At 37.8% G+C, this 25,429-nt stretch overlaps 1 protein-coding gene and 1 long non-coding RNA gene across 3 annotated transcripts in view; one reads left to right on the top strand and one right to left on the bottom strand.

Annotated features, from left to right (window-relative positions):
- begain (brain enriched guanylate kinase associated) overlaps window positions 1-25,429 on the bottom strand; it is a 49,161-nt gene that overhangs the window by 15,342 nt on the left and 8,390 nt on the right. The window contains exons 3-4 of the mRNA XM_088432689.1: window positions 12,171-12,332; window positions 9,668-9,734 (exon numbers count right to left, since the gene is read on the bottom strand). Coding sequence (XP_088288815.1) covers window positions 9,668-9,734; window positions 12,171-12,332 — 229 coding nt within the window. The remainder of the gene's footprint in view (window positions 1-9,667; window positions 9,735-12,170; window positions 12,333-25,429) is intronic.
- Window positions 10,650-25,429, top strand: part of LOC148412644 (uncharacterized) — a 15,644-nt gene continuing 864 nt past the window's right edge. Inside the window, exons 1-2 of one of the 2 annotated variants that reach the window (XR_015867746.1) lie at window positions 10,650-10,775; window positions 22,635-22,780. This is a non-coding gene — a long non-coding RNA (uncharacterized LOC148412644). The remainder of the gene's footprint in view (window positions 10,776-22,634; window positions 22,781-25,429) is intronic. The other variant, XR_015867745.1, reaches the window with a different exon arrangement.

Raw genomic sequence — 25,429 nt, 5'->3', positions numbered from 1 at the left:
TGGTACTAGTCAATATTGTATAGAAAATCAATTTTTGTCATGTATAACCCTATAAGCTGCAGGTTGTAACATCGAGATATTAGATTGAAGATATTAGATTGATGTTTATTTATTTTTTTAATACTTTTCCTTTGTGCCTTTAACACAGATTGAACACGCCTGCTCATTTAGAAACAAGAGCATCACCAAGACATTTCCAACACAGACACAACCAGATTGTTAGAATACTGCACCGACACAACAGTAACAAGCCTGAGTGGGTTTACTAGTGGAGAGTGGGGAAAAAATAGCAGTTCACATTCAAAACCAACACTTCCATAGCATTAGTTTATGTCTCCCTTTGTTTACCGACAGATTGACCTCTTTCGGCTTGTATGAAAAACTGCAGATAAGACAACCTGGATTATAAGACGCAGGGTTCAAAGCTTGAGGAAAAAGGAGTGGTTTATAGTCCGAAATTTACAGTAATCATCAGTCGCAAAGACAGATTAGTATTTCCCGATTATTATATATATATATATATATATATATATATATATATATATATATATATATATATATATATATATATATATATATATATATATACTCTTAGTGCGTCTTATAAACAGTAAAAAAAAATATAATAATATATATATATATATATATATATATATATATATATATATATATATATATATATATATATATATATATATATATATATACTCTTAGTGCGTTTTATAAACAGTAAAAAAAAAATATTATATATATATATATATATATATATATATATATATATATATATATATATATATATATATATATAAAATATTTTATATATTACCTGAGGTTTTATACGCGTTAGCTAATTAGCATTTCTTTCTATTGTCCGTCATACAATGATCCCGCCTTAAAATCCCAGTTGCGGAACGGATTAATTTTTTAAATGTATTTTGTTACTAATTTTTAACATGTATATACGACGTTGATGTTTTTTACCTGCGGTTTTATACGCATTAGCTAATTAGCATTGGTTTCTATTGTCCGTTATACAACGATTCCACCAATATAAAATATATATATATATATATATATATATATATATATATATTTTTTTTTTTTTTACTTTGTAAGACGCACTAAGAGTTGGCGACAATGTAAAACCTGTAACAAAACAGTGCTTTTTTTTGAGGAATTACGGTAATTATCGGTCACAGCTTTACAGAGGAGTCACAGCTGCTGATTTTGATTTATGCTCTCGCCTCTTGCTGTCACACTTTGCTATCATTCGGAGGAGAAAAAAAGTCGATATGCAAATATTCATATTTGAGGGAGAGTGGCCTGGGGGGTGCTTTGTTTCCCAAACACATGGCGGCTTCAGAGACTCACTGCTGACAGCCCAAATATGCAAATGTCCCCTCCGCACGCAGATAACTAGCAACCTGCCAGCGTGCGTCCCCACAAGCCTCTCGGCCACACACACACGCACACACACACACAAAACAAAACATAACACACAGCTTGTTTGGGCTTTATGGAAGTAGCGGTGAAAAGCAGATTTAAAAAAAAATCTGCCACCTCCTGTGCGTACATGTACTCCGCTTGAGATTTGGGCTTTTCACCGGACCACAAATGAAGTCCAATTCTCGTGAGATGCAATTACCAGAGAGCAGTGCAAAAAAAAGTCCACTTCCTCACCCCAAAAACAAGAGAAAAAAAAAACTCCCGCTGATATTCTTTCCTCATTAAAAATGGCTTCTGATGTCAAAATGTGCAAATGTGTGACAATCATACGTAAAATCATACATAACATTGAAATTATTAACTAAAATGTGGCCCATGATAAATGATTTTGACAGCCCTGCTTTATAAAATTCAAGAAAAAAAAGCAATATAAATCATCTTTCAACAGCTGCTCATTTTTTACAGCGTTTATACAGCTTACGAGTTAGTCTCAAACTGAAAAAAATAAATATGCATCAAAGTGCCTGAAATTTAACAAAAAAAAAAATACTGCAATTAAACTTCACGTGGTAAAAACAAAGCATCCAGCATATTTTTAAATCAGTAAACAATACCAAATAAACATCAATAATTGATCGGGAAATAGTAATCGAGAAATATCGAGAAAGACCCAACCCAACTCATAAAGAGTCTAAAAATGTTATACAACTGATTTCTTTAGTTAATTACCTAAAGTAATTAATTACCTTAGTAAAGAAATACATTACTTTGGTAATCAGTTACTTAATACTGGAGTACCTTTGCACAAAAGGAATCAATTACTTTCAGTGCTATACTTCTAAAGTAACCTAAGCAATCAGTTACTTTAGGTACTAAAGTCATTGATTACTTTAGTTCTTAATTACTTAAAGTAATTAATGACTCGAGTACTTAATTCATATAGTAACAACCATTTTTAGGCCATCTAGCCAAACACTCAAAAAACAAAAAAAGGGAAAAAATATGAAGTAAAATATAAATGTATAGACTCTTGAAAAACGTAAAATTACATCTTTGGGCTTGAATGAGTGAATAGGAGGAATGGAAAGATAAACATTAAAAAAGGTTTTGGTAAACAATAGCAAATAAACACAAATAATTAGCAAATAAAGTTATATTACAATCTTATGCAAAGTAAATGTCTGAATTTAATCGAAGGGATAATCGATTATAAAATATTCAATAGTGGCACACCTAATCTTAATAAATTTTTTTGGGGTGGGGGTGGGGGGGTAACTGATGCAATAAGACAGGACTCATGATAACGTGAATGCGGATGTGGGCTAGAGTATAAAAAAAAAGTGGTTCCGATCCAAAATGTACGATTTTCAGAAGAAAAATACTTTTAAAAATACGATTACATAAGTGCATCGTGTGACACGGTCCGGCGAATGAGATGCAAAATGAAAATTGAAGCGGGAAAGCGTGCCAAGCAGCTGTCCATATACCCGATGAACATATTCAACTTGATGAATGGAAAAATTTCAGCTCCTGTCGAGATCTCTCACTTTTAAAACGCCCAATCGGTCGCTCATCGTGTTTCCCCGTTTTTTCCCAACCGAGGCGCATAGATGACCGATTTTTTGAAAAAACTGGCTTAAACATCCCTACTTGAAAGTCCGCGGACCAATTAGATGACCGGCAAATGACAGAACGTCCATCGGATGTTAACGTCGGTTAAAAATAGCCTTTCGCTACCCGGCAATGATGAAGTGCATGGCAACAGCCAAAGGTTTCCATTTGTCTTCGGCGCACGGCGTGCGCTACAAATCATTCCCCCCCTCCCCTCCCCTCCCCGTTTTGTTTTTGGCATCTCCATGCAGACGGCGTGTTGTTGTTTGCACATCATTTGAATATTGCGGGACGATGTGGGGCGACTCCCCAATGAGGTGAACAATAATCTTATTAGGAGGAGTGAGACTTTGATTTCCTGCCAGTGGCCGAGCGGCGGTTAGTTCCACGACCCTGCCAAAGACTCTTAGGGGGATTACGGGGGCGGAGACAATTATTTGCAGCGCCACGGACAGCTCCTCCAAGTGCGGAGCTGCCAAATTTTGGGACCGGCAAACCCCTTTGAATATACAGTGGACCCCCGACATAGGAAATTAATCCGTTCCGCGGTTGGGATCGTAAGGCCAAATCGGCGTATAACGGACAATAGAAACCAATGCTAGTTAGCTAATGCGTATAAAACCGCAGGTAAAAACATCAACGTCTTATATACATAATAAAAATTAGTAACAAAATAAGTTTAAAAAACTAATCCGTTCCGCAATTGGGATTTTAAGGCGGAATCGTCGTATGACGGACAATAGAAACCAATGCTAATTAGCTAATGCGTATAAAACCTCAGGTAAAAACATCAACGTTGTATATACATGTTAAAAATAAGTAACAAAATAAATAAAAAAAATAATCCGTTCCGCAATTGGGATTTTAAGGCGGAATCGTCGTATGACGGATAATAGAAAGAAATGCTAATTAGCTAATGCGTATAAAACCTCAGGTAAAAACATCAACGTCGTATATACATCTTAAAAATTAGGAACAAAATAAATTTTAAAAAATTAATCCGTTCCGCAATTGGGATTTTAAGGCGGAATCGTCGTATGACGGACAATAGAAACCCATTGTAATTAGCTAATGCGTATAAAAACCCAGGTAAAAACATCAGCATCGTATATACATATTAAAAATTAGTAACAAAATAGTATAGTTACTTATATATATAATATAAATGTGGACCACCGCTATATGAAAGTAATCCGTTCCGCAATTCTGATTTTAAGGCGGAATCGTCATATGACGGACAATAGAAACCCATTGTAATTAGCTAATGCGTATAAAAACCAAGTAAAAACATCAAAATTGTATATACATATTAAAAATCAGTAACAACTGTATACATTTAAATAACATAAATAAAAAATGGAAAAATGACATTTACCTTTGGAGTGACGTGACTTGAGCTACTTATGCTATAATCCCTAGCAAGGGTAGCCTAGCCTAGCCTAGCATTCTTCTTTTCTTCTTCTTTCTATTTCCTGATTATCTCCAAATTATAAAATATTCAATAGTGGCAACCTAATCTTAAACAATTCATGTCCTTAAGTATCGATTCAATACTTGAGTATCAGGGATTTCATGTCTGGACTCTTAAAAAAACGTAAAACTACGTCCCTGGCATTGAATGAGTTAATTTTCCAGATCTATATGTTTATTAGTATTTATTCTTTTTTGTATCAAATGGTCCAAAATAATTCTAGTTTAAATAAGGACTGACATTTTTTTAAAGGGAGTTTAAGCTAATTTTTTTTTCTGATTCAGACTTAGCTGTAGCCTGTAAACGTTAACATTTGCTGAAAATTTTCTTTTATTATTTATTTATTCTATTATTATTTATTTATTATTTATTATGTTAAAACAGATACACTTTTAGGTACCCTCATACCATTTTCATCCACAACGATCTAATTTATACTCGCTGCACCTGGGGCGACTTTGCGACAAAAATAATTTCAAAACACCGCAGTCAGGATTACAAAGCGTGTTTGCTTTATGTTTGTGTTTTTTTTTGTTTTTTTTACCCCATGAAATACTTTTATTATGTTCTTAATGGGTGTTATAAGTTTCTCCCCTGTTTTATGATGCTAGTTGCAAACACATTTATTTATACTCCGTTCGCAGAGCCTCGAAATAAATAAGAGCAATAACGAACAGGTTGTCAGCTGCTTTCTCAAATATTTCAACGGAGTCAACATTTTACCCGTAATTTCGCATCTCGATCTTTTCGTAACTTTGGGTGACCTTCAAAATCACGCCTTTGATTCAGGCATGTTTTTTTGCGTGACAGCGAACCAAATAGCGATGCTACAAGAAAAAAAAAAAAAAAGTCGATGCTGTTTCGGGCAGCTGCTTGAGATGACAGCGTTCGCCTGACTGGAATGTAATTGTGTGTGTGTGTGTGTGTGTGTGTGTGTGTGTGTGTGTGTGTGTGTGTGTGTGTGTGTGTGCGTGTGTGTGTGGAGATGAATGAGCCATGATGGGAACAAGCTATTATTCTTGTGTTGGCAAGAAGAATTGCTTCACAATAGCGCAAACCACAGTGGAGTCCGTGCACAATCCATTTCAGAATTATTATTACAGAAATCCCCGAACTATTTGTGCATTCACGTGTTCACATGTTCGCTTTTTTTTTTTAAAAAAACACTGAAATGCCACAAGATGGCTCCGAATAGGAATTGGTCTCAAAGAAGTTCAGTGTAGAGAAGAAAGGATGCTCAGAATCTCCACTAACAACTCAGGCTAAAATTAGAAGATTCACACGTTCATTTTGTTCTTGTTCTTTCTTTGAATGTTTGAAAATGCCACGAGATGACACTAGATCGGTCTCAAAGACTCTCAGAATCGTCATTGACAACCCAGGCTAAATTTAGCACCTGTTCACACATTCATGTTTTTTTTTTTCCTCAAGCTCTTTCTTTGAACACACTAAAATGCCACAAGGCATCTCGAAATAGGAATTGGTCTCAAAGAATAGACTCACAGAATCTCCACTAACAACCCAGGCTAAATTTAGCACCTGTTCACACATTCATGTTTTTTTTTTTTCTTGAGCTCTTTTTTTGAACACACTAAAATGCCACAAGGCATCTCTAAATAGGAATTGGTCTCAAAGAATAGACTCACAGAATCTCCACTAACAACCCAGGCTAAATTTAGCACCTGTTCACACTTTCATGTTTCCATTTCTTTTTTTGAACACACTAAAACGCCACAAAAAAAGCTCCAAATAGAAATTGGTCTCAAAGAAAAGACCCTCAGAATCTCCACTAACAACCCAGGCTAAAATAGGCACTTGTTCACACATTCATATTTTTTCAGGTCTTTGAACACACTGAACTACCACAAAATGGCTCCAAATAGGAAGTGGTCTTAAAGAAGTACAGTATAAAGAAGAAAATATGCTCAGACTCTCCACTAGCAACTCAGGCTAAAAGGAGCTCCTCCACATACAAAGCTTGTCTCTTTCCAACATAGGATTCCATAGAGCTTAATTATTCTGAAAAATAAAATCACTTTTCTTGAATTAGATCCGACAGGTGTGTTTGGCTAATTTTTGGCTGACAAATCCAAAACCGATGTATTTCGAGGAAAATATCCCATGATAGTTGAAGAAAAAAAAACTCACTTATTTGCTGTGTGTGGCATTTTTCAAGGTAAGGACATATCTATTATAAAAAAATAATGCCTTCTGGCTATCTTGTAGCATCTTGGTGTCAATGTTTGAGTAAGGGGAGGTACACTAAGGGCTGCAAATATCAAGTATTTTTGGTATTCAGATATGGCAGAAAAATCGAAATAGTCTGGAGCAACAGTTGCAGTTATAAGACTAATCAAGCCGTTATTCCATGGCACACTAACAGGAACGATTTCAAAATAAAAGCATACCAGGCATTGACGGACAATTAGAAACATTTCAAGTGGGCGGAAATACAGATTTTCAAAATGAACTATTTCTTTATTTATTTTTTTATCATCAATACAGTTTTACATTGCAATCCTTTTCTAATCTGCTTAAGACGGATAATACGAATTTGGTTCTTTAACTCATATTTAAAGTCCTCTCCCCGCTGAGATTTTTGCTGGCTCAAATGAAGTACTCGCCAAAGATGTGTTGCTATGACAACCTGGCACATCCAATTGATCCATGTCGCTTCTTTGAGCAGGCCTTTAACACGGCGGACCATATCGAATTCAGACATGAAAGCCAGGACAAATCAGATGACCCCCGTTAGCCCGTTTAGCTTGGCGCGGCTCAATATTCCCGCCACGGGCTAATCATTTCCCACAGTCCCTATCCATCGCCGTGTGTGCGGCGTGGCTCAAACCCGCGATGAGATTACGATCCACTTTAATCGAGATGATCGAGTCACACGGGTGCGCCTTGCTTGTAGGGGTGCCCTGCTCATCATTTGCGCTGATAGCTTTTTAAACCTTGTGCGATATTTTCTCCAGTCCTTTGATCCCGATATCAAAGGTATTTAAGATCAAAGAGAAAACGCTGAAAGAAGACACTAGGGAGCTGAAAATTCACCCAGATGCTGACAAGATGTCAAAGTTCAACATGGCAGGACTACTTATCATGTTATCAGGAGTGTGCCATTCCTATGCTAAAAATACTGTCGGAATGATATGGGAGAAAATGACCCAAAAATTTACAAAATAATACCTTGTGCAGTATTTTGTCCATTTAGTTCATCTTTACATCAAAATAGGGCTACAAAATTAATCAAATTTTAATCGTGAAAAAAATAATAATCGTATTTTAAAATATTGACCAAAATAATCATGATTAGGATTTTGGCCGTGATCATGCAGCAAAGGCGTTTCACATCAAATTGAAAGAAGATACCAGGGAGCTGAAATTTCACCCAGATGCGTATTTATAATGTTTTTTTTTTCTTCTCTTTTTTAATCTTAGCGCAGCATCAACCTGAACACGATGAATGTGTCCAGGTGTGATATTTTCGCGTATTTATCGTACTATTATTAGTCGTAGCATTGTAGAGTATTTTTTATATTTAACCTTTCCAAGAACTGCTTTTGTAGCCTGTTGTGGTTTTAACCACCGCCATGCTTTATTATTTCTGCGGGATTAAACAAGTTTTATATTGACTGTCTGTGTTTAACAACTAGGGGAAAACAATACAGTACATCCCGCTAAAGCCGAGTTGATGTCTCTCTCGGAAATGAGCGCGTCGCTGGAGGTCAAACTTTTGAGTCGTAAACAGTTTGCTTGTATTTAGTCTGTGTGGGAACGCGCACGCTCACTCTCCGGAGTTGGCGGAGCCGCGTGACCTTCATGCATTTTGTATGAGTCTTTGTGAGAACTCCGCTTCTTACAGAAGCAATGAGGATTATACACTTCTTGAATATCAAACACAAACAACCTTATTTGTACTCGTACTGCACTTGAGTAGAAAAAAAAAACAAACACTCATTATACCGTACAACAACTAGAGCTGAATTATTGGAGCTTATTTATTTATTTATTTATTTATTTATATTCATGAGGATTGCTTCAAATTTGGTATTCTTAGACCAAACGTAATGGTAAGAATTGGCGCCTGACAGATTAATCGGACGATTATTGACCTTCAAATATCGGGCAAATGTAAATGGCCGAATGATCGATATTTGCCGATTATTTAACTCTCGTGCACACACTTTGCCATCTCTACACATTGCATTTTTTTTTTCTTTAAATTGCTTTTAAAGGCGCAGTAAAATAAAACAAAAACAAAAAAATCATATATAAATATACATAAAAATACATATTTTAAAAAAAGGAATAGTCTGTGTTTGTAGTCTGTGACGTGATTCTGACACGTCACGTTATCGGGTTAAGAATAAAACTCATCTTTGTAAATTGTTCATATTTTCTTCGTATTTGTAAGTTATGTATTTTTGGCACGTTAACTGTATTTTATATTTCCCACATTGTGAGTGGTCAATGAAAGCCTCATTAGTGTAACGTTGAATGCACTCAAAATAGTTTTTCCTTAACCTCGCGATGCGTTGCGAGTTCTTTTTACCATATATAGTAATACCCAAAGTTGCGCATCATCCGTGTAAACCAAGTTTATGTTTGTGTAATGTATATTCCACAATTAATAAACAAAACAATGGAATACTTTTTTTAGCGGTGCACTCTAAATTGAATCAGTTGGAGACATCGTAACTTTTACATGATCCTCCATTTTAGTAATATTCCGGTGTGTGAACTAAAATGTACTCGTACGGTGGTTCAGTCTGCTCGCTTCTTTTATTGAAACTATTGCCATAACAACCTCAGGGAACACAAGATGCTGTTATCTGCAAAAGGCATTTGGTGCTAACAGGTAACTGACATCCGCTCCCTCTCGCTCATCTCGTTACGGTAATTATTGTAAGAATACGATATAAAATGCGCATCTGTGTGATAAAACGACTTATGTGGCTGACGGATCAATCTTTCCTGAATGGTGTCAAATAAAGAAAAAAAACTTTCATTTTGGGGGAAAAAGGGGCATCTTATGTTTGGGGAATTACGGTAACGGAGGAAATTGAAAAACGTTCCATGAAAATATTCTTGCAGAAGGTTGCTGTTTAAGGAAAACAAAGTTGGCTATTCTCTTACCGTCCTGTGCATTTTGTCCTCCAAATCCTGATTGATCCTCTGCAGAGCTGCATAACTGCTTTGGATCCTACACAAACAACAAAAGCACAACGCATGAAGAGCTAATAGCGATGTCCTATTTGTGCGCACAAATAAATGAGTAATCTGCACATTCATTTACTTTGTTCACAAAGGCTGCGTTTGATTTGCAGCCTCGAGATTTGTGGCATATGCTGCATTATTGACTCAGATTTGAGATGTAAATCTGCTCCAGATGAAACAGATGGAATTGATGGTATGCTCAAGTATGAACGGAGGAAGAATTATGTGTTAATATTTAATGATCAAACATCAATAAACTTGTGCAGAGCGCTTGAGCTCTGTTTTCTTTTTCTCATCAAAAAAATATTCCTGTATTTGACTCTTATGTGTCTTTATTCATATATATATATATATATATATATATATATAAAAAAAATATATATATATATATATATATATATATATATATATATATATATAAAATATATATATATTTAAAAAAATATATATAAAATATATATATATTTAAAAAATATATATAAAATATATATATAGTAAAAAAATATATTTTAAAATATATATATATATATAATATATATATATATATATATATATATATATATATATATAAATGTGTATTGAAATATATATATATTAAAAAAATATATGTAAAATGTGTGCATATACTAATATATACATATACTGTATATACATATATGTGTCTAGATCATGTGTATACAGTAGATCATTCTAATATTCTAATGTTGTAATCTGTTAAAATGTAAAAAAAAATAAGGCTAAATCTGCCGATATTTTTGGCCAATTTTAACGCTTTTAAAATTGTCCGATTATTGACGGCCTTACTATTTAGTAGTCCGTATCACCACAGTCCTAATGGAAGAAAAGAGCATCGTTTTGATTCTGCGATCTTGATGTGATGTTTTTCTTTTTCCAGTCCACCCCCCCCCCCCCCCCCCGCCCCTTTCTTTAGGTACCACAGCGTTGTTTATGAATCCATGAATCATCCGTAGAAAAAAAGACGATGGAATAACGACCTGAGAGAGGCTCGCTTGTGAAGGTGAAGGAGGTGGGTAAATGAACACGGAGGCGGGCGGGCGGGGACGAGATGTCGTCGCTAAATTGATGGAGATCAAACAAGTGCTGCGAGAGCGGCCATTACGGCCCTGAGTTCTCATTTGCGGCGGGCATTAAGAGGTTGCACTTTTCGGCTCTTAGCGCTCCTTGTTGATGGAGGATTAAACCATATTTATATTATTTCTTCCTACTGGGTGATAGCATCATATTGCTAAATTTAACTTCCAGCCCGGGGGGGAAAGCTCTTATCCTGACTTCCTCTACTTAAGACTTTAGACTTCAATTAAATGTAGCAAGTCCCCTGACATCAAACACAATACAGTACGTTTGAACCAAATAATAAATAATCTGGCCCAGAGTCATAACAACGCAATGGATCTCAAATGAACGTCCCTTGGGGTCCTTGATCCAGAGCCTGGGGGGCCGTAAACTCCCCTTCATATAGTTGTCATATTTTAAAACTCACACTTGATGTAGTTTTTGGAACTATATGACACACTGCAACATGAGATACAGTCTCAATGAAAAGCTCTATTTTTGGAAATTTCCATACACAAAAACACATTCGCATTGTTAGATTGTCATTAGCACTTTAGCAATGACATCACACAGGAAGCACTTTGCATGACCCCAAACTAAACTTAATTAAACTTAGAAGCTAATGATAATCCAAAAACAATCGGTTTGTAAATGATTCCTGGGTCACTGGAAATGTCAAATAAAAATGAACAAATTAAACGCGCTAAAAAGATGTCTCTCTCTGCACACACCAGCACCATCTCAAGGCAAACAAGTGAACTGCATTCACATTGTCAACTGCTACAATTAATATGATTATTTTTAAGGGTTCGGGAGCATTTTTTTTTCATTATATATATTTCATAATTTAATAATATACATTTAAAGGGTTCATGAGCATTTTGTGAGACTTGGAGTAGATTAGGCTATTTACATGTGAAAAGCGGAACTACTTATGAATAAAAGATGTACAAAATCACTTCCAAAATAAATTAATTTCATAAGTAGAGGTATCACTGTAGGTTATAAAATATAACTAGAAATCCAACAATGAAATATTATCGAAGCTTTTGGAATGTTGTGGAACGTTGGACAATACTTTTCATTACTGTTTTAGATAGCATTGCGGGCCACGTCGAAATGGAATTTTAGTGTTTAGTTAAGTGAGAATGGCGGGCCACAAATGAATTGTAGTTTGGACACCTCTGCCCTTACGTGAGCTCCCTCTAGTGGCACGTGAAAGAATAACAGAATGCCTAAATGTTCATCATTTCAGTCATATACCGCTATAGCGTTTTTTGTGTTTTTTTTTGTTTGTTTTTTTTAATTAAATGGCAGCGAGATTGGCCAAAAAAGCTTCTCCACGCACCTGCGCAGCTTTTCCGTAAATTTCTCCAGCTCCTCCTGGGCCCGCCGCAGTTCCGTCTCCAGGTACTGGCGGGTAGAGTCAAACTCGCTCTCCACCATCTCTAGCTTGTGCGCGCTGTACGACAAACGCTTGCGGAGGTCCTCCTTGTGGTCGTGGAAAGAGCTGAGAGGGCAAAGCGTCAGCGGGCCGTTAGGAAGCGGTGAGCCCAGCCCAGAAAAAGGGGGCGGAGGGAACGGGAAGGCGCGCGTTTGTTTGTGGACGGAGTGTAATTCGGCGTGGAAGCCAGACCGGCGAGAGAGGTGGCGTGCGGGAGATGGATGGAGCGGGAATACTAATCGGGAGGCGTTTGCGGGGAGGGAGCGGTGCTGGGAAACAAGCTCCCCGACGTGGAACGGTGATTTCCGCTGCGACAAGCCTCCTGTTGGATTTCTTCTTAGGATCCCAAGTAGACTGACCGAACCCTTTGCCAATCATCCACATCGCCACTTTCCACGATTTCAGTATGAATGCCACATGCGATATACAATGGTGCCTTTACAAAGTTAACCATGCTCATTTTTTTTTTTTTTAATGAACCCTTGTGGCATTGTGTTACAAATTATGGCAAAAAAAATGTATCGTAAAACAATCGAGGACAAAAAAAAAACACTAGGGAGCTGGAATTTATAGCAGATGATTTAAACACGCAAAGTTTAAAAATGCAATGATTGTGACTTTTCTATGGGATTGCAGCTGGACGTGCGAGATTTTGTGTACAAAAATAATCATTGTCCAAATTTTGGACCATATAAAATCATTATAATTACCGTTTTTGAGATGCATTTTATTAAGATTTGTGACATTGATTTTCCACCGATTTTTGCAACACTTTGCAGTCAAAGTATGTCAGCAAACAGAAAACTCTTTGTTGACTTGTGTTTCACCTCAAGACAGTAGGTGGCGGTAGAGACCAGTTAATGAATGTCATATTCACTTCACACGCTACAAAGACAGACCATAATAAATTTAACCCACATATATATGGATAAAAGTGATGCCACTGAACGATTTGAAAAAAAAAATCATAAATACGTTTAGTTATTACGCCTTTAAAAGCGTTTACAAAATTAGGGAAAAATATTCTTGCCTGATTTTTTTTTTTTTAAGCATATAAACCAGTCAAAAAACAAAATAAATAAAGTATTTAAAAGTGTGTGGCTGCAAATATTCCCCCACTAATGAACGGGCCTTAAAATTTGATTATTTTTCGATATTTTCATAACTGACTTAGCCCACTGAAGACTCCAAAGGCTCACTGTTACTACTATCGACCTAAAAAAAAAATCACTACGTATTTGTGTACCAGTAAAGAAAGTATAGATCCTCACCGTGATTTAAAAAATGTCATTTTTAACCTTCCTAATGCTTGCGGCATAATTACCAAGAACAAGCGGCGTCTCTTTCATTTGCTTTTTGCCTTTTGACGTCCCCGCGCTTTCCGATTCGCAACGTCAGGCACGGATGACAAATGGCTCTCAAAAGATGCCGCATTAGCTTCAAATGGTCTTTTAATGCCCCCCCCCCCCCCCCCCCCCCCCCCCCCCCACGTCGAATGAAATGGATCCCCCCCGCCTTCAGAACACACTGGCTCATCTTACCTTCTTTTTGGATGTTTGCAAGCATTTCTCTGGCTTTTCGGGGCTGTTTTGCCAATGTATATCTTTTTCATTGTGCGCGCCCGGACAGCCGCCAAGATTGAACCCTAAGCGTAAAGCGAATTCTCTACGTTTTGCCCGGGGTGGCGGACGGGAGTTGGCTATCTGCGATGACCCTGGCGGAGAGAGAGAAAGCACAGAGGGGGGAAACAAACAAAAACAGCTTTTGAAGTCACACACACTTGGCGGAACATTTTGTTTTGCTGAGCAAAGGAGATTTGTCTTGGTTTGTGCGCGCTCGCAAAAGCGGCGGCCGCCGTTCGAAGGAGGATGCCGCTCGTCTCCTTTCCTTTCATATATTTACGCTGTAATACCAAACATTCCAAAGCCAAAAAAAGAACGTTTTAATGGCGTCAACGTCTATAATCTTACTAGCTAAAAATACTTTCGGTTCTTCCGCATCGAAGGGAATAACTTTTTTACTCTGAAAAGACGGGTATGGGCCAATAAGTGGGGGCTATTTGGTGAAAATTCTAATTTTACAGGCGAGCGAGAAAGGGATGAAAAAAGAAGCAATGTTGGAGATAGCGAAGCAGTGTCGATGAATTTTTTATGTTATTATCTACGAAATTCACTGTTTTGAAGAAGAAAGCTGTTACAATTCCAAAGTTGTTCTCATAGCAAACATTTCAAAGCCCCTTAAAATACCTCTAAAACTAGCTAAAAATGCTATCCTAGGAAACAACTTTTATGGGGTATTTGGGCTACACTGCGAAGAAAGGTTATGGGCCAATAAGAGGAGAACGACTTGGTGAAAATGCTAATTTTACGGGGGAGTAAGAAAAAGATGGAAAACGAAGCAATTTCAAAGATAGCGAAGCGGTGCAGATGAATTTTTTTATGCTTTTTTTCCATGAGGTACGCCGTTTTGAACCGTGAAAAACGGGAGAAAACTTATAACTTGCCTAATGCTAAACATTACAAACCTCCCACCCAAAAAATAAGATTTTAATCGCGTGAACGTCGACAATTTTACTAGCTTAAAATACTTTCAATTCCTTTGGATCCAAGGAAAGCAACGTCGAAGATAGCGAAACAGTGTTGATTAATTTTTCATGCTATTTTCTACGAAATTCACTGTTTTGAAGCGTGAAATACAGAAGAAAGCTGTTATCATACCAAATCGTTATAAAACCAACCCTTTCAAAGCCCCCTTAAAAAAACAATATTTTAATGATGTGAACATCTACAATTTTACTAGCTAAAAATACTTTCAGTTCATCTGGATCCAAGGAAGGCGATGTCGAAGATAGCGAAGCGGTGTCGATTAAAATTTTACGCTATTTTCTACAAAATTCACAATTTTGAAATGTGAAATACAGAAAAAAACGGTTATAATACCAAACATTACCAAAAAAGAACATGTTATCGGCGTGAATATCTACAATCTTACGAGCTAAAAATACTTTCAGTTCATCTGGATCCAAGGAAGGCCATGTCGAAGATAGCTAAGCGGTGTCGATTAAAATTTTACGCTATTTTCTACAAAATTCACAATTTTGAAATGTGAAATACAGAAAAAAACGGTTATAATACCAAACATTACCAAAAAAGAACATGTTATCGGCGTGAATATCTACAATCTTACGAGCTAAAAATACTTTCAGGTCTTCCGGATCCAAGGGAACGACTTTTATAGAGTATTTGGGCCACACTAAAAAAAACTGCTTGGGGCCAATATGAGGGAAAGACTTGGTGAAAACGCAAATTATACCGAGAGCGAGAAAAGGATGAAAAAACAAAAAGCAATGTCAAAGATAGCATAGCGTTGCCGGTTCATTTTCCACGCTATTTTCTCTCAAATTCATAGTTTTGAAGCGTGAAATACAGAAAAAAAAACTGTAATAAGGCCAGGCTAGTGAAAAATCCCTGCATACCAAGGAGTTAAAAAACCCGTATCATGCAAATACAGTTTTTCGGATCTTTTAACCCATGTTCATTATCGCCAACATTTACAGGGAGCATCAATGAAAGTACACATATCAATAAAAAAAACAGGACTGATTATATATCCAAACTTGTTGACTGGAAGTTGAAGAGAATCTGACCTAAGCTCACCTCCTCAAATGAATTACAGGAGGGAAAATACATTTTTCTCCTTTGCGGCGCTGTTTCATGAAAAGAGGCACGCAGCCTGCAGACATATTGAGCTATTGACTGGCTGAGCGCAGAGGTCATTCCTCAATACATCAGCGCCATGATGAATGCGTGCGCGCGCATCTGTTATCCTGCCTTGCGCCTACTCCGTCGCCAGTCAAAAAATAAAAGAAGCAAATGACCCTCAAGTAAACCTCTCCCGTTGCGTCTATGCGGCCGCGAATTTATGAGCCGTGTGATGGGAAATTGTCCGGTGGAAGATATTCCGAGTGAAATGGAATAGATAATGACGGGCAAATCAATTCCAAATATCTCCTCTAAGAGGAGGTGGCCAACGTATGCGTTCAGGGTTGTTTACACAGTGACGTATGCCATCTAGTGGTGAATGGTGATATCACAATATAAAACTTTTTTTTTTTTTTTTTTTAGAAAAAAAACAAGGGTCTGCAAAATACATATGTACATCTATATGCGTATATGTGTGTATATACAATATATGCACATTATAGGCGTGTGATGCGTTTTTACAAAAGCAGTCCCATGTCTCGGAAAATTAAACCGAGCTATTTATATCTTGCAATTCTCCATTAACTCCCTTTAAAATGATAAATAATACATAAAGGTAGCTAGGAAAAAGACAAAGTTCAAACAATTTCCAATTCCCAGCAATTTGAATGTCTGGATTTGAGATCTGTAGTTTTGAGATAAACGGTTTAAGGTTTTGGCACGTTCGTCTTTTTGTATTACGCATCATATACTAATCTCTTATCTTACACTTAAATTACAATCTCAACGTTTGACTCCTGGGAAACAAAAGTCAAGACCTTAAAGAGTGTTTGTGTTTGTAGAAATCCCCAAATGAACATCTTTTTATATATATACACCCACACGTTGCATCAAAACCGATCTTTGACGTCTATAGTCGTCATTGGCAGTGAACTTTTTTTTTTAAATTTGTTCCCTTAGTTTTTAGTTTGTTTCTTTTCTTTAAAAAAATAAATACATCACCGAACCACCTTTATTTTGAAATGGATTCATTGGTTGGTTCCTAACACAGTTAACATTTCAACCTTCCGCTCGGCTTCAAGGAATGAAAAATGACTTGCTTTTCCAAAAATCCCTCATAAAAAAAAAAAACGTGTGTTCCACGACTTGTGGCGAGCAGCAAAGTAAGCAGAAAGGAATAAACACAATCCGGCGTGGCCCTGGGCAACACTTTTATCATCTCCCGCAGAGTGGCGGCGTTGCGCTTGGACGCCAAACCCAAGTCGCGCATTTTTCTTGCCTGTCGCCTTTTCCTTAATGGCTCCACGAATTATTATTTTTAATCTTCTTCCGACACCGGCCGGGGAAACAATAGCGCTTCCTGGAAGCGCTTGCTACTACGCTTTGCTATACGGCTTTTCTTATCTCCGTGAACCCAGAGGCAGCGCCGGGGCCGGCGCACAAATAGTCGCAAAAGAAGCGTGGCGGCGCACACGCAATTCCCCGCCGCGCGTATCGTCTCCCCTCGAGGTAAATGACAACTTGCTACCTCAGGTGCTGTTTGACGAGGTAAACACAGACAGGAACACATCTTAAGTCCTCTCCGAAGTCCTGATAGGACGCCGCGGCGCCGTATGTAAATCAGCCTCACGCTCCGTCGCTCAATTATTGAGCACATTAGCTCGACAAGTATGCGCAGCCAGTACAAACACTTGCAAGTGGGACAATCCGCACACATGGCGCGAGCCGCTTGGTTTTTTTTTTTCCCTGCACGCTGGAACCGTATGTAATCTGCTGCCTAGCTTGTAATACTTTCCTGTAATTAAGCTCCTGTCTCCAGAGGTGGCAAAAAATACACAGCTCTGTACGAGACCTGTTTGGTTCAGGCAACCTACAACATTTCAGAAACAACAAACAGGAAGGAAGACAACTAATATTTGTTTCCTCACGAGGAGAACAGGAACCTGGGCCTTGTCATATTTCATACACCTTGTCACATTTCCTTTTAGCCTGGTTACAGATTCTCTCCGTTGTTCATTTATTCCTTTGGGTTGGCCCCAGGTACAAAAGCCATTGCTGCCCTGAAGGATAGGGGGAGACATCTGGCAACAGTGTAAACAATCAGGTTGTGATAGTGGGGAACATTAAACAATCAATTATTATGAATGCGGTGCTTATATATCTAAAGTAATGGATTAATTTAAGTAATTAGGTACTTAGGTAATCAATGATTTTAAATATTAAAAGCAAATCATAATTTTAGGTCCTAAAGCACCCAAAGTAACTGATTACTTTTGTATGTTAGTATTTAAAGTGTTTACTTTAGGTAATTAAGTATGAAGGTAATCAATGATTTTAACCATTCAAGCAATCAATTATTTTAGGTACTGAAGCCGCTAAAGTAACTGATTACTTTAGTATGTTAGTATTTAAAGTAATTGATTGCTTTTGAGCTTATATATCTAAAGTAATGGATTAATTTAAGTAAATGGGTACTTAGGTAATCAATGATTTTAAATATTAAAAGCAAATCATAATTTTAGGTCCTAAAGCACCCAAAGTAACTGATTACTTTTGTATGTTAGTATTTAAAGTGTTTACTTTAGGTTAATTAAGTATGAAGGTAATCAATGATTTTAACCGTTCAAGCAATCAATTATTTTAGGTACTGAAGCCGCTAAAGTAACTGATTACTTTAGTATGTTAGTATTTAAAGTAATTGATTGCTTTTGTGCTTATATATCTAAAGTAATTGATTGTTTGTTTTAGTACTCTAAGTAAAGCAGCTGCTTTCATAACTATTTAAGTACATTAAGTAGTGATATAGGAGTTATTCACGAAATTATTTTAGTACTCTAAAGTAATCCATTTTGTTAGTGTTTAAATACCTTAAGTAATCAATTACTTTTCTACGCATTTCATTCTTTTTTTTTCTTGAAGCGGCAGTCATTTCTAGAGCCTTTTACAGGTAAATACTTAAAAAGGTTTGAAAAAATGCCCCCCCTCTCCCCCAGATGTTCTAGTAGGCTTTTCCTGACGCTTTTAGTTTTTTTTGTCAGAAACTTGATCGTGTGTTGCTAAACATTTGGAAATGCGATGAATTTCCTGCACCTTTACTACTTCAAACTTGTTTTCATAGGCCACTCCCATATGTTTTTGAGAGACCTCCCCACCATCGGCCGCCTCCAGACTCGCGGAAATAAGCAATGAGAGAAAGTAATGCAATTTTGAAGCCGCTCGAGTCCACCGGCATCCATCTTTGATTTACGACGCCGAGCCTTTGCCGCGGCCGCGGGTTGATTTACTCGTAACGAGCCGTGGGAGGCCGGCAGGATGTTCTGCTCGGCCGTGACCAAATGACCATTTAAACATTAATGGGGCTGCCCCGCTAGCCGGGACGGATATGAGCCATTATGTCATCAGCTCGCGTGGCCACAGGTGGCGCGTCCGATGCAAGCCCTAAATCTTCATGTTGTGGCATCCGGTGCGTCGCGCGGAACTAAAATGACACTTTTTTTTGCTAACCTTTATAAAGTCAAGGCACATATTTGACGGTTAACTTGAGATATGGGTTTTTGTGACTGCTACATACTTGTAACTCAAAACTCTGGTCTCTCAAATTGTCTTTGAGGATTGTGCACACACTTTGCAAATTATACACCTTGCAATTTTTTTTTCCTAATTTTTTAAATGCTTTTAAAGGCGTAGTAATTAACGTTATTTATGATTTTTTTTTTTTCCTTCAACCACTCAAATTGTTCAGTGGCATCAGTTCTATCCATACATATGTAGGTTAAATGTATTCACACTCAAAAAAAAATTAGAAATGATATGGTCGATCTTTGTAGCCTGTTGACAATCTAAGACATAGCCATTAACTGGTCTCTACCGCCACCTACTGTCTTGAGGTGAAACACAAGTCAAAGAAATTTTCTGATTGCTGACATAGTTTGATCGCCGCTCAACGGAATCTTGCAAAAATCGCAGAAAAATCAATGTCATAAATCCTATTCAAATGCATCTCAAAAACTGTAATTATAGTGATTTCATATGGTCCAAAATTTGGACACAAAATATCGCACGTCAAGCACAAAGAAATGTCAGAATCGTTGCATTTTGAAATTTTACATGTTTTAATCATCTTCTGGAAATTTTAGCTCCCTATTGTTTTTTTTTTTCCATTGATTCTTTTATGTTATCATAAAAAAAATAAAAAAAATCCAAGAAATTTCCATAATTTGTCACGTAATCCCACAAGTGTTAAACATTAAAATGAATGGTTATGTCAATGATTTACAGCCCTCGAACTCCCCAAAAATATTTGTGCGGTATTTCCTGCATTCCTTTGATCTTTACATCAAAGGCATTTCACATCAAAGGGAAAGCATTGATATATGGGAGCTGAAATTTCGCCCTGATGATGACAATGTAGTCCAGAGGTGTGCCATCCATTGGCTAAAATACTAACAAAATTACTATTACTTTCAATTAGCAGTCAAAATGTCATTTTTGGTCATTTCAAACCAAATTTATTCCAAATTTCGGATTTTTCAAAATGGGTCTTAATTGACAGCTAGCACTGTAAATATTAGGAATCAGGTGGGAAACTCAACGCCATTTCACACTGGTAAATAATACATCAGGGTGAGACGCATGTGGGAAACATTGCCCCCTGGTGGTAGTGCTTGATTTGACTTTCAATCAAAAAACCTTGACTTTTTTAACTGTTAATATCGCCGTGGATCATCTGAATTAAATGTGGCGGCCAATAAGTACAAGTAAAGTTAAGTTAAACGCAAAAACAACATGTGCCCTTTATGTGAGTTTCATTCATCTGCACGATGCCCTCAAAGGAAACATTCCCAAGCCCCTAAACGCACCGTTTTCCCGCAAACATCTTATTTCTCAAGCAAAGCGCACTTTTGCCTCTCCTTCCTCCACTTCACATTCCCAACTTGTATGTTTGTTCTGACGCAACGCCGCGGTAACACAAAAGTCCCCGGTGACCTCACGACAATAAAAACCAGCACAATAAGGACGCTCGGCGAGACCATAAATCCCATCCGCGGCCCGAAGCCGACGGCTGCAAGCCGTCTTTCGTTTCGATCTGCATATCAAACCAAGCGCAACCTTCAACGGGCTCCTCTTCAAACACGCACGCTGCTCATTAGCTAAGAATCTCCATCTAGGCCCCGACATATCTACTCCAATGTTTACGAGGACCCGCCAGCTAGCTAATATGTTCACTGTCGGGCGTGTCGCGGTAATGCAGTTTACCAACACGCGCGAAAAAAGAAAAAAAAGCTCCTGGGAATAAATTAAGAGATAATAAGGAGCTTTCCTTGCCTTGCTTCATTCTTTCTGATATCCTTAAACAGAACGGCGTGCTTTTGATACGCTCGGATGGGAAACGAGAAGGCGCGCAAGGAGTGAGAGGAAAGCGGGAAAACGTTCGGACAATTTGGAGCGTTTGATTGGAGCATATCGGGAGGCGTGGTGGGGAAAATTTCCTGTGCCTGTTCCTTTTTTTTTTTTTTTTTTTAAGGAATCATTTGGGGTTCATCAATAAATGACTTTTTTTTTATCTCAAGGGTTGCATTTGCGGAATTACATAAAAAGGCTTAGGCAAGGATTCCAAATAGTGAGATTTTTTTAGATGATTGATCGATAATTTTATGAAATTTCTGGGCCAAACTGAAGGCCCTGGGACCAGTTCTTTCCACCAAAATCCCCCCATTTTTTTTTTTTTTTAAACTGCACTATGGTACATTATTCATTCCCTAAGTGTGATTTTATTTTTTATTTTTTCCCCAAATATAAGCATTTAGGAAGGAGGGTGTGGTGTGAATGGATTTTGGCATCTTTAGTCGTCAATGGCAATGAATGAGTTAATATTTTGTGGTTTGAAAATGTATAATGTTGACTTTTTACACTAGAATTTAGTAGGCTAGCAGGACCAAAAACCAATGTCCACTACAGTGGACACAAATGAACAGGCTGTGTTTTCACATTTGACAGAAAAAAAAGGGTTGAAAAAAAGTACAACCCAAAAATATAGATGATTGATCGATAATTTTACGAAATTTCGGGGCCAAACTAAAGGCCCTGGGACCAGTTCTTTCCACTAAAATCCCCCCATTTTTTTTTTTAAACTGCTGAAGCACATGACCTGTCCATCATAATTAAGAACAATTTCCGTGCCATGGATGACAATTCTTGCCATTGAAAATCAGAAAAATTAAAAAAAAAATCACAATTCTCATCAAATAGTTTTTTTTATGAAAGGTAGTTGACACCCTTGACAAGTGCTTAACTAACATTAAACCAACTGAGCGCTGTAGTGATAACTGCGACCATCGGATGGCAGCGTTGCCATACATTCAACACAAATATTACATACTTATAATTCAAAGTAAGGAATAGAAATCAATCTTTCATATGATACCGCCCATGTTTACATAGACATAGCACACAATAAATAGAAATATTCTGGCACTCTAGAGGTTGCCTTTTTTTTTTTTTGGCAGTCACAGCTCAACTTATGTTGTAACTCTCCGATCCGTCCAATGGAGAAGTGTTACATGTACAGTTAGAAGACAGAAGACGTCCTGCTGTGTTCTCCTTCTGGCCGTCTGTGTCCCTCTCTCTCATGCTTTCTCTATCTCTCTTTTGCTTTTTATCACCACAGCGCATACGGACAATCTGGAAGTCCCCCATTTGTTACGGCGTAGGGCGCCACCCGAGGGGAAGTCGGGGCAAATTTTCTCCACGCAGGTTGGAACGTCACACGATGGGCCTCTGGGGTGCGGCGGACTATCTGTTATTGTGAAATGGGTGCGTTTCATGTGCACCCCCAACCCAAGGAGTGAAAATAGATCAACTACCGTATTTTCCGCACTATAAGATGCACCTAAAAGCCTTATTTTTTTTTAAAAGCTGATGATGCGCCTTGTAATCAGGTGCGCCTTATATGTGGATCAATATTGAGATTGGGATTGGTAGATGGGGAAGGAAGTGATAAAGTAAGCTTTACCTGTTTCTTTTGTGTGTTTACAGTTCAACGAGTTTGCTCATATTGACATTGAGCTATTATGCTATTGAGAGTTTAGTTATTGAGTTATTATTGTTATTACTTTGAGTATTACTATATTGTGATTGAAAAAGTTTGAAAATATGTCATTAATTGAGGGTGCGCTTTATAATCCGGTGCACCTTACATGTGGAAAAAGTTTGAAAATATGTCATTAATTGAGGGTGCGCCTTATAATCTGGTGCACCTTATTTGCGGAAAAAGTTTTAAAATATGTCATTATTGAGGGTGCGCCTTATAATCTGGTGCACCTTATATGTGGAAAAAAATTGAAAATATGTCATTAATTGAGGGTGCGCCTTATAATCTGGTGCACCTTATATGTGGAAAAAGTTTGAAAATATGTCATTAATTGAGGGTGCGCCTTATAATCTGGTGCACCTTATTTGCGGAAAAAGTTTTAAAATATGTCATTATTGAGGGTGCGCCTTATAATCTGGTGCACTTTATATGTGGAAAAAAATTGAAAATATGTCATTAATTGGGGGTGCGCCTTATAATCCGGTGCGCCTTACAGTGCAAAAAATACGGTAATTTGACGGTAAATACAGTGGGTCCAACTGTTCTGTGATTTTGGTCAAACTTTGACATTTGACAGCACTTTCAGCCAGTGAAATGAATTGGGGGGGGGGGGGGGGTAATCCGCTAAAGGAAGCACCCCACCTCCTCCGGTTTTGTTCATAAACCACTGCGAGGTCCATCCAAGCAGCGCCAGGGAGGCTTACGCCGCCCGACCGAGCCCGTCCCGCCGGCTTTTGGCGGACACGTTTGAACGCGCCTCCGGCAGACAGGCGAATCGCCGTCGCCCCCGCCGGGAGCATCGAGTGAGGGGGGGGGCGAGAATGCAAAGGCGGCTTCTCGACTACGCTCCAGAGCGCGCATCAAGCGTCCGCCTATCACGGGCGGCTCCCGCGTAAACCTTTTCTAATCTTCGGCGTCTCGGACGGGCCGCCAGGTAGACTGCGGCGGGGCCGGCGAAGCGTCTGCGTTGGCAAACTCGGAGCCGGGCGACAGATGAAGCAACTGTGCCGTGAGGTCTCCTAATAGCTGATGACGTGCCATTAATTGAATAGGCTTTGTTTGGTTGCTTGGTAACTCCATAAAATAGGTGGAAACCCATTAAGTATGGAAGTGGGGTATTGGCTTAACGGGCAATTTGAGGCGCTCGATGGGTTCCGGTTATTTGGTCAGAAATGTAACGATCGCCGGAGGTGTCCAAACTCTTTCCGAGAGCCGCGCTGAAAAATGAGGAAGGCGTAAGGGCCAAACACCGAAGCGAGTCATTTCACATATATTGTAGTTATTGAAAAATAAAAACAAGCTGCTACATCAAGACTTTCCGTTGAAGTTAATGAGGCATTTTTTTTCTTCAAACTTCTATCACTTTTCCATCACATCTTTTCAGTACTTTTTATAGATCGCGTTTCCTCGGGCGCGGTGGTTTACTAAAAAGAGGCGTACGAATAAATCTGGCTTCTATGGTTTTTAATTCATTTTGAAACACGGTTGTTTTACTTAAATTAAACACTGGGATTAGTCATATGTCGCGATTCATGTCGTACTATAAATAGAAACATACAGAACACTTTGGCTAGCACACGAGTGTACACCGCATCTGAAATATATTAACAAAAGCTATCAAGTTTATCCAATTGGCCATTCTTCTTCTCAGTAACCTTTTTTTTCCCCGCTTGCTTCAAAACCAAAGACCTACTTAAAAGTGTAGCCGGGTGGGCAGCAAATGGCACCCGGGCTGTATTTAGGAAAATTGCACCATTGATGCCACTGTGCAATCATATAAAATTTTACAAAATAAAAGGATACATAATTTTGCCAATAAAACAGTTTAATCTTAAGTTGTTTCATGTTCCATTTAATCTGCTCTTAATTTGAAAAGAAAATTGTTTTTCCTTTTATGGCAATAAAACACATTAAATTAGGTTTTGCTGGTACCTGATACCAGTTAAAATTTCACATTGACCCAGATGTGCCTTCTCGTACCCCCATTTTACTATACTGTAATATATTGTACTGAGTATTGCATTGTATAGCATTTACGGCAGTGTTTCTCATTATTTTTTGACAAAAACAAAACAAAACCCAAGGAAAGAGAAAAAGAGAAAAAAATTGCCCCCCCCCCCCCCCCATTTGCCTCATGTTTTTTTAGGCCATCCAGAAATTCAATATATATAGGTATCCATTTATATCTTGTATTTTTCTGACTGTAAACCATAACTTTTTTCTCATGATTTGAGCCCACTTTCTTGTGGTCTATTTTTTTTTTTCTCCTACGTAAATTTCTATTTCTACATAAAAATGAATTAAAATAATTTAAAATAATAATAAGTTAACATAAATTTCTACATCTTGAAGTCAGAAAAATCCAGTATTTT

The sequence above is a fragment of the Hippichthys cyanospilos genome, chromosome 14, assembly GCF_059441005.1.
Source record: "Hippichthys cyanospilos isolate Australia breed blue-spotted pipefish chromosome 14, RoL_Hcya_1.0, whole genome shotgun sequence".
NCBI classification, from domain to species: Eukaryota; Metazoa; Chordata; class Actinopteri; order Syngnathiformes; family Syngnathidae; genus Hippichthys; species Hippichthys cyanospilos.
This window is presented reverse-complemented; position numbering and strand designations above follow the sequence as displayed.